The sequence below is a fragment of the Octodon degus genome, unplaced genomic scaffold (assembly GCF_000260255.1).
Source record: "Octodon degus isolate 3935 unplaced genomic scaffold, OctDeg1.0 scaffold00108, whole genome shotgun sequence".
Classification (NCBI taxonomy): Eukaryota; Metazoa; Chordata; class Mammalia; order Rodentia; family Octodontidae; genus Octodon; species Octodon degus.
In genome coordinates this window covers 508,884-523,058 of record NW_004524684.1, presented here as the reverse complement: position 1 = coordinate 523,058, position 14,175 = coordinate 508,884, and the positions used below count along the sequence as shown (strand labels likewise).

Genomic DNA, 14,175 nt, shown 5'->3' with positions numbered 1-14,175 from the left:
AGAAGAAGAAGAAGAAGAAGAAGAAGAAGAAGAAGAAGAAGAAGAAGAAGAAGAAGAAGAAGAAGAAGAAGAAGAATTATTTTTGGTTGATATTTCTGTTTACTGGACTGTCACCTATGAGGACAAAGAAACCCCCACATAGTAAGAAAGCACAAAAACTGTTCCTTTAAATCATGCACTCAAGTGTTTTACTTTCTCAATATTAATTGAAAATAAAAAGATGTTGGAACAATAAAAAAATAAAAAAAATTAAGAAATGAATAGGCCACACTTAAGCTAGTAAGAATGCCTAGAGTCTATGCTTTCAAAATCTAGGAGGTACATCCTTGCAACTGTTGATATTATTACTGTGCTAGTCTTGCTTCTTCAAGGAGATGCAGCAGAACACAGAGCAACTACTTCCGGCCATACAGCCTTATATTTATTTGGGAAGACACATTTAAAGAGGGAGGTGTCTTCATCGTAGTCAGTCATCTACTGCTTATTATTATTGCTTGTTTAACATCTCCACATTCAGAAGACCTGGAGCTAGCACCTGTGGCATGCCAGATGCAGCGCTAGGGCTGGGGGTGCTGTGGAAGCGAACCTAGACCCAGTGCTCATGGTCGAGTGAGAAGACACACTCATCCAGACTCTGCACAAAGGTACACACGTGAGTCTGATGGCCACCGTTCAGAAGGAGTCAGGAGAGAATTCAGTGGAGGCCTGCGACTTGACCAGAAGTGACACTGAGGTACTGATGCTTCAGGGGAAAGACAGAGCTTAAGCTTACATAATTTTATTTGAAACACCCCATAGCATGGCTTGATTATTGAAATCATGGATCCAAACTTTCCCTTTGTTTTGCATCCTTCAGGCAGGCAAGAAAACTAAGAACTGGATTTCTTTGTCTCCTTCCCCAATTCCCATCTTACTGGGAGGGGGCCTGCATAGACAGAAGAAAAAGTCTCCTGATGACATATGGTTCTGGGATGTTGCATCAGCTTGTCCCATGCAGCAGGAATGGTGACAGGTGGTGCTGGAGGTGGTGAGCAGAATACTAAGCAACTACGTTTCTGTCCATGCCCAGAGATACCTCTCTGCTTCCTGCACTGGGACACTTGGCAGGCCGTGCTGCCTCCCCTCTGGTTGGGGATGCCCCTCAGAGTCAAGAGACACATAACAACTTGCATGTGCCACCACCAGCGTCTCTCCTCTGTAGGCAAGCACTGTGTCAGTTAACATGAGTCTAAACTGAACAGGGCTTGGTGGCCAATGCCTGTAATCCCAGTCCTCGGAAGATGAGGCAGGCGGATTGCTGGGAGTTTGAGACCAGTGTTGGGACTATAAAACTGTGCACAAGGCCAGTCCAAGCTGTATAATGAGACCCTGTCTCAAAAAAAAAAAAAAAAAAAAAAGTCTAAACTGCTCCTTTGAGAAAACTCTTTCAGAAGTAGTTCTGAAAGAGCAGTGTTCTAGTAACTAATGTAAGCATATTGCCTTCTGGCAAAATAGCTCCAAGTTTTAGCAATTTTAACACTTGGAGATCTCAGCTTTTGAACACTGCATTTGGAGATATCTGAGCCCAACATATTGCAAAAGGAACAACAACAGCTCATTTACTTGTGGTAAAGTAGAAACATTTACTATTCTTTAGCAGAGGGCTTTTCACCACACAGGCCATCAATTAGCAAGCTGGTTGGTGTCCAAATAAAGCAGGAAACTGGCTTGCAATGGAGAGGATTTCTTCTTCCAAAAGCTGAAGTCTCAGACAACGTTGATACATTTAGAGTCTCAAAATAGTGAGTGGCTCGCTTTGTGATGCGAAGGACGACCTTTTCATATTTCTCATATGTGGCTTTACCAATGATTTATTCCATCTGACACCAAACCAACTGTAGCAACAGATTCAGCTACACATTATTGAGTTTTGGAAAAACCCCACAAGATTTCTGGCCCGCAGCTCCTGATTGTGTCATCTGCTTTTATTGTGATGTGTTCAAGCAGCCTGATAGTCTAGTCTCTACGGAAAGATGAACTTCTTGGTGTGCCTCAGTGACACCTATCTGTTTGGAAGGGCTGCAGTGGGGCCGTGGTTTCAGGGAAGTGTATGCAGGGGGCCAGGTGGGGCGGGGGGGAGTAGTACAGGACTGCACTGAGCTGTACAGAAGAGCTCAGGATGGCAGGAAGCTATGAGATCGCTGGCTGGCACGTTCTTATGGAAAAGGAACGATGTCTCAGGGGTGAGGCCTAGCAGGTAGAAATAAGAATTGAGAACAATGGGTCACAGAGGCACTGCTGGGGAGAGCTGTCTTTCTCAAGGGAACTTTCTTGTACTGGATCTTACTTGTGGGGAGGGAGACCAAGGAACTAGCCTCTAGGTGGCTTTCAAAATCCTATGGGCTGGTGGCTGTTGTGTGCTTCCCCTTCCTCCCCTCCTGTCTTTCTCCCTTTCTACTTTCCTGCCTTCCTGTCTTTCTTCATTGGCAGTGTTTACTGTTTGTGTGAGTGATTGTTCTGTCATTGTCTCACTGCGTTAATTGGGGAACGGTAGGGTAGACGACTTGCTTTCACAGATACAGATAATAAGATCGGGATGAACAACTGAAGCTGTTGGGCCGAGACTCCGAGGAGTCCTGGAGGACAGCAAATGCGTCCTGCAGAGGACACGTGTGAGTCACTGGCGCCAGGGGAGCTGACACTGCGTTGTTGCAGTGATCCCCCTCCCGTAGCCACATATGCCTCTCTGTAGTGTGACTTCAATGCACTTCCCATCAAAACAAGAGTCTACCTCCTCATCTTCTGAATATTGACTAGTTTTGTGACTTGTTTTGACCAATAACATGTGACACATTAGTGAAAGCCTCCACATACCTTGGTTGTTTTGGGATTCTGGAGCCACTCAACTGTAAAAAGTGCTAAGAGGAAGACCACACAGAGAAGATGCAGCTGTGCCCAGAAGCCCACTCACCCACTGAATACAGCTGTCAGATGGAGACTGTGAGAGAGACACACAGAGCTACCCAGGGAGCGCCAGACCTCATGAGAGATGAAGGCACCACTGTTTTAAGCTATTAAGCTTTGGAGAGGTGTACTGCATGATGGGAGATAGCTATGCAAATAGTATCACAGGTTCTGCTGAGGAATCTACACCAACCGTAAGCTGGTTTTTTAAAAAAGAAACACATTGATACATCCTTGATTCCTTTTCCTCATTGGTTAAAAGATGACAAGTTTTGGCCCCAAAGATGGGAGTCATGTGCTCAGAATGGCAGCACTAAGCTGTCGACTCTGAATGGCCCATCCTCAGACCATTATATGAGAAAGTATGAACTACCTTATTTAAACTTCCTTAAGCATTTGTGTTTGTGCAGTTCTCAGATACAGTTGTAGATCTGTTTTCTGACTAAAGAAAACTACAAGTGAAATTCTTAAGTTTCATTAAGTGATAGACTCATTAACTCTACCACCTACACATCAAATCTCTAAAGCATTTGAGTCTCTCTTTGATAAACTACAAAGAACATTGACATATGAAGACAAAGGAATTGACTTGAGTCTACTCATTGAAGTAGCTTAAGAGCTATTGCTTGAAATAGCTGATATCTAAAGATTACACTTGAAGGTTTTTCTGACTAGAACAGAAATTTTTATATCTTTCATCAAAGAAGTACCTTTTCTATTCTGGAAATCTTTCTAGCAACAGCTGTGGTATAAATTTTTGAAGTATGCATGCCTAAGTAGTGATGGGGATCGACAACATGACCAGCTTACCTAGCTTAATGGTGTATAGTAAATTTGATGATCAATGTCACAGACAAAACAGTCTCTAAAAACTTCATAAATCAGCTATTTTTATGGCTGCTAAGCTTTTACCATTATACCAATCAGGATGAAATAGAGTATGCTGTGTTAACAAACAACTCTCCACCTTATAGTTCAACACAAGGGAGCCTGCTTACCAGCGATACCCAGGGGCCAGGCTAAAAGTGGACTCTCTGCAATTATACTTCTACAAAGCAGGGAACATGGCCAGGTACACATGGGATCTTAAGGTCATGTGATTCGTGTCCATTCACATCACATTAGGCTATGCCAGACTTTAAAGGGTACAGGGAAATATAATCCTACCTTGTGCCAGGAGGGAAAGAACATGAACCATGGCTGCCTGCCACTACCAAGCGCTCCAGTCCTGAGCCAGCGCGCTCCCCTCAGGAGTAGCACCAACAGACCTCCATCATCCAGCTCTGAACCTCAAAGGCCTGAGTCACAATTAATGCTATGTTCCTGGGTTAAGAAGTGTCCACTCGATGAATTTAAAAATGTTTTGAAGAACATTTTTTATCTTTTGTAAAATGACAGAAATTAAAAGTACTGATATTTCTGTTACCTACTCAATCTAGTCCAAAGATGCTACACATTTGTTTTTTTTTTTTTTAAATTTTTAAATATTTATTTATTTTTATTTATTACATTTATTTATTGTGTGTGTGTATGTGGCCAGCTCAGCCCACCAGGGGGCGGGGCTGGCTGGCATGTGGTGCTGGGGGATCGAACCGAGGTTCCTGTGCTTTGCCAAGCTTGTTTCAAGTAGGTGCTCTAGACCACTGAGCCATCTCTCCAGCCCGCTACACATTTGTTGTAGAATATTGAGCCTGAGAAAAAGTGCATCTCTTCTTTAAAAACCACAGTGTGTTCGCTTGCTTTATTTTTAGTCAATAATAAGAACTCAATTATCCTGTATTTTCCCCTTTTGTTGTAGCTGCCGGGAGGCTAAGAGTTAAATTAATTGCTCTATTAATACAACCGGATCACTCCAAATTGTCTGTCCTTTCATCTCCTTCCTCTATCAATTGATTTTTAATCTTTTTCTCTACTGGCTGACTGTCCTTACAGTCATTTAAAGGGATCATGTACATTGCAAGATACCCAAATCAGGTAAGGAGGCATTAAGTGATTAAAAACCTATATACAGAGAAAGCTACATATAATGATGCTTTACACTTCTCTTAGTCTTTAATATTTTTAACTCATGCTCTACACTCAGAGATCACCACAGTACTGGACACAGCAGGTATTCAGCAAATCTTTTTTTTTTAAAGTGAATTAATGGGGAATTGAGTACATGTGTCTTACAAGTGTGTGAGTGATGTTTATGCCTCTGTCTCTGTCTGTCCGTCTGTCTGTCTGTCCGTCTGTCTGTCTTTCTCTCTCTCCCCCTATTTTGGAAATTTTGTCCTAGCAGGCTTTTTCTCAAGAATTGTAAGTTGGATAAAGAACCGCCAAATTACAAAAATTGTTTTTAGGTTACTGAGATATTTGAAATAAAGACATGGAGGTAATTAAGCATTCCTAAGAAACGGCAACTGTAGCACATAAAGAAGGATTACCCTACCTGGATGCAAGAGACCTTGGGATAACAATCGTGATTCTCGTCCAGTCTTCAAAGTCCCCCGTGTGATACACCGTAGGCTCGCTCAGTTCTCTGGAGTTCCCTTCGCATCCTTTGCCCGCAGAAGCTGGGAAACAGCCCTCCTTCACCAGAAACCAGGACATCCCAGCATCATGGGAGTACTGCAGGAGCACTGGGGCTGTGCTGCTGAACTGACTGGCACACCCTATGTTCAGCTGTGAAAAGGGAGAACAGAATTACGCAGGGATTTGATCCCAAGACAACATGCAGGAAATTGGGTGCTGCCGTAGCTGGAGTGCTTCCAATGGCTCTGTGTAAAATTTACAGTAAGAGCCAAGTAGCTCAATGCCAACCACAATGCTTTCACAAATTCCGGAACTCTTTGTGTAGGCAGCAAAGAGACTTTATAAGAGAAAGCTGGACTTCTTGGGTTTACAGAATTGCGAAGTGCAGTGACTGTGGTTCTGGCATCCCAGACAAAAGTTATGACTTTAAAAAGTTGCTTCCTTCTCTCTGCAAAGAGCAGAAGCAGAGGGAAGCAGAAGGTGGACAGCAGCATTCTCTTTGGAATGTGGTCCGTGGAAGACAGGCAGCTCCTCTGCTTCCTGTGGAGCAGGTAACTTCTTCTGCCAAAGCTCAGTAAGAAACCAGTCCACTTAGATGGAAGAGCTAGGTTCTTGTTAGAGCATCAGTTAAATAGACACCATCCACAATATCTTAGAAGAATGATCTGTTCATACATTATTTCATTTGTTGGCTGGATCTGTAATAAAATGTTATTGTATGAAACTTTAGAGATAAGAATAGTCAAATTTAGGGCTTGCAAGATAGCTCAGCGGGTTAAAGCATCTGCTCAGGCAGACGCAAGGACCAGGGTTTGATCTCTGGAGTGCCAGGCCAACCCCGCCCCCGGGGCATGCTGAGATGGAGATTGTGACTGGGCATGGTGGTGTGCACCTGTAATCCCAGCCCCAGGGAGGCTGAAAGCAGGAGTGTCACTATGTGTCTGATCCTGAGGTGAGACCCTGTAGACCCTGTACTAAATACATAAAAGAAAAGAAAAAAATAGTTAAATTTAGATGGAAAGTTGAAGTAAGTGGTGCAGACCAGGCTATGTAAGGGTTAAATTGCTGACCACAAAGCAACCTCTGGCCATGTTGAAAAAGTTCCTGTTCTGAGGGCTCTGAAGTCAAGATGACACTACAGCTGAGGCAGCTGAGGACAAGAGCTGTTGACACCCCCTATTCCAGAGCAATAAAGGCACCAACCTTAGAGATCAGACAGTTCTTTTTAATAAGAAAAAAAAATTTTTTTTTTCTGTATTTAGGACAAGGTCTACAGGATCTCACTACATAGATAAGACTCCTAGTGATCCTCCTGTTTTCAACCTCCCAAGTGCCACCACAGGCGCACCACCACGCCCAGTCTCAATTGCAGGTCTCAGCATGCCCCGGGGGCAGGGCTGGTACAGCATGCTAGTTATCAAACCCTGGCTGCTGTGCTCTGCCTAAACAGGCACTTTAATCTGCCGAGCTATCAGGCCGGTCCTCTAATTGGCAAAATGTACTGCTTGGAGAAGTCTTTGAATGACTTCCCAAGGTCCTGTTCAGGTCCTCCCTGCCTCAGTATCGTGTTCCTTTGTTTGAAACCAAATAAATCTGGGCTGTCTGGTGGAACTTTTTGGCTTTATTCCCAGGGGGCTCCTTCCTGGAGCCCCCAATACCACACTACCTGCTACTTTATCTAAGCCATTTGCCATACACTCATTTAGGAGGTTGTGGGCCTGATCAATCTACAATAATAAGGAACCAAATACAATCAAGAACAAAGAATAAATGACATAAATTTGATCTCTAGGGAAATACCATAGGGCTAGAGCTCATGAGGTAGACCCGTTAATCCTTGAAACTATATGGTAGGTTCATCGTCTTTTAAAAGTATTTCCATACCCAAAGCTAAAAAAAAACCTCTTAGGATTTAGAATTTGACTAGCAGGAATTTTATTATGACTCATTTATTGAAGTTCATATAGTAAAATGTCAAGAATATAATTACAGATTTGACCTTCTCAAAGGTATGCTTAAACTCATCTTTTTACTGCAGTTCCCATGAGTAAGAAGACCCTTTGACTGGCGCCTGGGATGGCAGCTGCACTGGGCACACACAGCTTTTTGTCTTGAACATATGTGACCACTATTGCTAAAGCAGGCAAGTTGTAGGAATTTTCAAATTTGTGTTTTAAAAATCAGTACAGTGAAGTGCTATAGACACACTGTAAGTGTCCTATTTGTTTGTAATTCACCTTTAAGTTTCCACTTGGGATTCAGTTTATATTTATTGGAGAGCCATCTACACCTCAGCTCAAGTCTCTCCTTTATTTATTTATTTATTTATTTATTTATTTATGTTTTTGGCATAGGGTGTATAGGGTCTACAGGGTCTCACTAAGTAGATCAGACTCCTAGTGATTCTCCTGTTTTCAGCCTCCCAAGCACTGGGATTACGGGCATGCACCACCATGCCCGGTCTCAATCTCCATCTCAGTGCACCTTAGAGGCAGGACCAGGGGATAGAACGCTGGGCCACTGTGCTCTGCCCAAGCAGGCACTTTAGTCCACTAAGCTCTCTGGCCGGCCCTCTCTTATCTTTAAAGGCAAAGCAAAATAAAATAAAAATTCTCCCCTATATTTGGGTCTGCATCTACTGCACTGACAATATATTGGAAGAAGGCCATACTAAGTATGTGGACTCCTTTACTAACTACTTTTCAATCCATCATAATTTGAATTTGTGGCTATTGCATTCACTGACGATGCCTGCATCTAACTAGATTCAATCAATCCTTATTATACTTGTCTCTTCTCTTGCTTCTAAAACGGCTGACCATTTCTTTTTCATTGAGTATATAACCTGATTTTTAAAAGAGCTGGTGTTTTCTAGGATTCAGTGCCTAGTTTCCTAGCTTCTTACTCTATGCATGACCAATCTCATCTACAATCACAATTTCAAATGACTTCTGAACATGCTGAACTCCCATTTATTCTCTCTCTCTTGCTCTGAGGATAGATTACATAACTGCTTCTTGTTCACTGTCACTTCAGCAGCTTGTAGGCACTTTAATTCCTCAAGAGCAAGCCAGTTTTCAGTGTTCACTTTCCTAAAATAAATAATTTCCTACCTGTACTTCAGGGCATGGATCTAGAAATGTGAGCACATTCTAGAATCCATTCCATCACACAATGGATCACTAATAGCTGTTGACTGTCCCCTTCAACATTGCTCCGAATGATCTCTTATCTTTCTAGCCCAAACTGTGCCTTGTTTGGCCATTTTTTCACTTTTATTATAGTTCTACATCCTTGATTCCCCACTTGCTGTTTCTTCTACTGTCCCACACACCTATCATGTCTTACTTGGGTCATGGCAAGCGCTGAGCCCTGGTATCTGTTGAAGCCCTAGCAAATTATTCCCAGAATAGTCACCAGAGTGATTCTTTAAAAGCCCGAGTGAGAGCATGCCATATGTCTGTTAGCAATTTTGAATAAAATAAAAGGCAAAATCTGTCCCTTACTTTTGTTTTTTTACATGCCTTACTGATTTCTTTTCTCTGCTGTGGATGCAATGGCATCCTTGTGGTTTCTAGAACTATTTCAAGAACATTCCCACCTTCAAGCCTTTCCTAGGAAGTTGTATGATTTACTCCTTCATTTTTCTATAGGTTGTAGCTTAACTAACATTTTATCAGTGAGCCTACTCTGACAACACTTTATCAAATGGTAACCACCCTCCACCTCCTGTTCCACATCAAAATATTTTTTCATAGCCTACAATAGCCTGAAACACACCAGCTTTATAAATATTTTCTGAAAAAATGTGCTTGGTGACAATGCTTTCCCTTCCTGTTAGGTAAGCACCCATATTGCTGTCAGAATGATCCTTCTAAAATAAGGTTTGATTCTGGCACTCAATGGATTAAAAATCTTTCATGACTCATCATCCTTGAGGTAATGTCCGAGTGACTTATATAAAATACATTGCAAATCAAAACTGGTTTTATAGTTTCTCTTGGCTAATCACATCCTCTACTCCTCAGAGTTTGCAAATTTGTCATTCTCATTTGCACTTTCATATATTCGGACCTTATATTAAATCTCTCTGGAATTCCTTCCCTTTCATTCTTCCTTCAGCGAGTTAAAACTTAAAAGCTTTTAATTTTAATTCATCCACCCATCCATCTATCTACCCATCCACCTACTCACTAACCATCCATCCATCCATCCATCCATCCATCCATCCATCCATCCACCCACCCACCCACCCACTCATTCACCTACCCATCCACCCACTCACCCATCCACACACCCATCCATCCTTCTACCCACTGACCCACCTACCCATCCATCCATCCATCCATCCATCCATCCATCCATCCATCCATCCACCCACCCATCCATCCATCCATCCATCCATCCATCCATCCATCCATCCACCCATCTACCCAGCTACCCATTCATCCACCCACCCGCCCACCCATCCACATGCCCATCCATCTACCCACTCACCCTCCCACCCACCCATCCATCCACCCATCCATCCACCCATCCATGCACCCATGCATCCACTGACAAATGTGTTTTGAGTACCTGGTCCATGCGAGGCATGACCATAGCATCCAGGGCCTCATTTGGCTACAGCACTCTTGTGACTGCACTATAACTGTTGGCTGTTGCTCATCTCTAGCTTCTGACAACCTTGAGGATGATGCCCTATTTTCTCTTTCTACATCCCTAGAACCTAGTGCTTGTCACATGGCAGACAGTTACAAATATACACCAGTACTTGACATTTTTTTTACAAAGGACAGCAATAGTTCTTATATGCAGGTTTCAAATATACATTATTACCAATTTATGAATAGTCCATATTTTATGTTCATTATTAACTAATAACCAAAAGTCAGTAGCTTTCTGCTTATAATGAAAAAACTAAAATTTTTTCAAGCACTGTGCACTCCTTTCCCCTTAATTACTTGAAATGTACAACAATTTTTAAAGAATATTTTAAGCTTCTGAATATCATATTGTAGAGTTTAATGCCTATATAGCCATGATTTCATGACTAAGTGAATTAAAATAGTGTCATATGAGGGCCAGCCAAATAGCTCCACTGATTAAAGTGCCTACAAGCAGGTGCAGGGGCTAAGGGTTCGATCCCAAGCCTGCTGTGCCAGCCCTGTCCCTGGGGCGTGCTGAGATGGCAATTGAGACTGGGTGTGGTGGCACGCGCCTGTAATCCCAGCTCTTGGGAGGCTGTAAACAGGCGGATCGCTACGAGTCTGATCTAGTAATGAGACCCTGAACACCCTGTAGACCCTTCCCTAAAATACAAAAAAAAAAAAAAAAAAAGTGTCATATGAGAAACAGTATAATATTCTGGAAATGTGTTGGCTACTGATGTTATTTTGCTACTGTTTTATGTGTTACCAAAAAATGAATTTTTATTATACTTCAGTGTTAAAATCCACACAAGGGTAGCATTTTACTGATCATGTTATTTATATCTAACTTACTGTTTACAGACCTGTAGAAATTATATTTAAAGAACTCCCTATAAACATCTGATCTCTTTAATAATTCCATTTGTGAATTATTTAGCATCTGCATCCTGCTGTGGTAGGCGGACCATGTAGTTGTGCTAACTCATTAAAACTGCATTACTTTCAACCCCAGAATTCACCAATGGGATTTTATTATAAACACAATAAAAATTTGATTAGGGTTCTGAGACAAGAGCTTGTCAAGGTAAATACTCACTGTACATGTTGCTATCACAGCGCTGAAAGAATGAGCTGTAGAAGAACATTGTGAAGTGGAGCAAAAAAAATGTACGTAATTAAAGGAAGACAACGGTTTGAAAAGCTTTTTTTAAAAAACGTATTTGGTACACGTCTCACTACACAGCTCAGACTCAGTGATCCACCTGTTTTCAGCCTCCCCAGCATGGGGATTACAGACCTGCACCACCACGACCGGTCTCAGTGGCCGGCTCAGTGCACCCAGGGATGGGGCTGGCATGGCATGCAGTGCCTGGGATTGAACCCTGGTCCCTGCACGTGCCTAAGCAGGTGTTTAGTCTGCTGAGCTATCTTGCCAGCCCTGTCTGAAAATCTTATAGTAAAAGTATAAAATAATTCACATGTCTAAAAACTATTAATGAGCTGAAAAAGAGAATGTATCAAATACCATTCAGAAGCACAGGATTCAGTAGGCCACAATGAAGTAACAGCCCTTAAATTCAATTTTATCTTTAATTATGAAAAGGTTTCTTAAGCACTTAAGGAGGTATAATGATACATATCTTTTGGGTCTTACAAACTGATAAACCGGTAAACCCAGTACTCAGGAATCTGAAGTAGGAAGATCACTGTGTTCGAGGCCAGCCTGGACTACAAAGTGAGTTCAAGGGCAGCCAAAACTGTAGTTAAACCCAGTCTCAAAAAGACCAACAAAACAAACAAATAAAAAACCTTGATAAATTGTTTTCCTTATGAGTAGAGTTGGAGAATACTCTTATTCTAAGATCTTGGAATCCCTTGCAAATCTGGAGGACATTTTTGATCCTAAACCTGCTCTAGGAAGATGGATGTACATAAATACCTTGAACTGTAGCACATAACCAGGTTTCAGGGCCAAATCTCGAGTCACTGCAAACCGATCACCATCGGATCTTCCAAACACCATGGCTGAGGGTGTGGCAGCGCAGAAGGTCTCGTTCTTAGCCGGGCCCTCGTTAGCCAGCATCAACCACACACTCATCTGATTCATAGGGTAATCAAAAGCTGGCTTCTCATAAAAGTTCTAAGAGAAATGATACAAAAAAATAGGAGAACGATTGCCTAGCTTTGAAAACAAGAAAGGCCTTCTCAGTTTTTGACATGCTGGGCCATGCACCATTTGCATTTCTAGTAAAATACAGAAAAACTGATAGATTAACTTTTACTAACATTTTGTCCGGGTGATTTAATAACCAAATTATTTCGCTCAATGTTGTGTCTAATCACTCTATACCACACTAACAATTTTCTTCATGATTTAGCCGGACTTTACAGTCTTTTTACTTCCAAGGAACCTGTGAACTACTGGCCTAAAGAAGTAGCAAAACATTAAGTGCAAAAGCTTTAATTTATATCACATAATTCAGTGTCAAACACTAACTACGTTAGGAAGTTAACAGTTTTTTATCTCGTCCACCTTCGCAGTCCCCTGCTCCTGGAGCTCCATCCCTGGAGATTTACCTGGGGCAGAGTTGGGTTGACAACGGGGATGACCTGTTTCTGTTTCTCTGACAGAATAATGATATCATCGACTGCCCACTGGTCATAATTCTCCCCGGAAAACACGGGCTGCCACCAGCGGAACCTGGTGCATGAGGTCTTAGCAGCTGCTGGAAGTTCCAGGTAGACAAATCTGCATAAAAGCAAATCATCGCAGTTGGCAAAGGAGAAGCTGTGTTTTTCTGAGCAGTTGATGAAATGACAAAGGAAGCCAGAAAGTTTAGTTCTGCTGGGTCACTTGGCATTTTTGATGTTTCTAAGTTTGGACCAACAAGAAGTTTAATGTTGTAAGAAAGCTGAACTTGGGTCACTTTTATTTGGAATTGTACCTTTTGGAGAAGAGAGAGAAATATTTCAACTAACTTTGATTCCCCAAGTTCTTTTGATGATTATAATAATGGTTATAACTTTTTAAAGAAAGATTAAGTAAAAACAATTCATTTGTATAGCAATACAACAAAATAGTATTTAAAAATTTCCAAAGGAATTCTTACTCATTGTGGGAAAATATAAATATGCATTAAAAATAGAACATGAACCATCTTAATCTACTATGTCATAGTGTGTAATTTATTGTGTAGATGACATATACATAATTTGGTGTCCTATGCTTTTGAACTTTACATTGTATGATGAGCAAATTTTCATGCCAGTATTTTTTTAATTTTAATTTTAATTTTTTTTTTGTATTTGGTACATGGTCTACAGGGATTCACTATGTAGATTGGACTCATAGTGATCCGCCTTTTTACAGCCTCCTAAGTGCTGGGATTACAAGAGCATGCCAGTCTCAATCGCCATCTCAGCACATCCCGGGGGCAGGGCCCAGCGGCATGCTGGAGATCAAACCCTGGCCTTTGCATCTGCCTGAGCTATTTGGCCGGCCCCTCATGTCAGTATTCTTAAGATCATTTTAATAGCTAAGTAATTTTCATTACATATTCATATAATTACTTATTTCAACTGTCCCTATACTAAATAATTCTGTGGTGAAATTCCTTATGCATAACACTCTATACTTCAGTTTACTGATTGATATAAGATTACTAAAAATGATATTACTAGGTAAAATGAAATGGTCATATTTAAGATTCTTGATTTTTCAAATTCATTTCTGAAAGGGTTATAATAGGGTTTGCATCACCTCTCCCTGGCCCCTTGGAGAGAGAACACTGAGTATTATAATTGGAAAATGTTATTTTGATTGTTAAAAGTGGTATCTCTTTAATGCAAGTTAAGTGTTATTCATATTTTATTGAACAGCTGTTCTTCCTTAACATTCACTTGTCTCTTTTATCCACTGTTCCATTGGGATCTTACTGCCTTTAGTGATAATTTATATAAGCTCTTACAGGAACACTGATCCATTATTTCTCCTGTTTTTTTTTTGTTTTTTTTTTTTAAAGGGGAGCCCCTTTGCCTTTGGATTATTAAATTTAATTAATTAATT

The 14,175-nt window shown here is 41.3% G+C and overlaps 1 protein-coding gene across 1 annotated transcript in view; it reads right to left on the bottom strand.

Annotated features, from left to right (window-relative positions):
- The window catches only part of Reln (reelin), a 493,244-nt gene that overhangs the window by 101,648 nt on the left and 377,421 nt on the right, over positions 1-14,175 (bottom strand). Inside the window, exons 26-28 of the mRNA XM_023724314.1 lie at positions 12,687-12,858; positions 12,049-12,249; positions 5,375-5,607 (exon numbers count right to left, since the gene is read on the bottom strand). Of these exons, the coding sequence (XP_023580082.1) occupies positions 5,375-5,607; positions 12,049-12,249; positions 12,687-12,858 (606 nt within the window). The remainder of the gene's footprint in view (positions 1-5,374; positions 5,608-12,048; positions 12,250-12,686; positions 12,859-14,175) is intronic.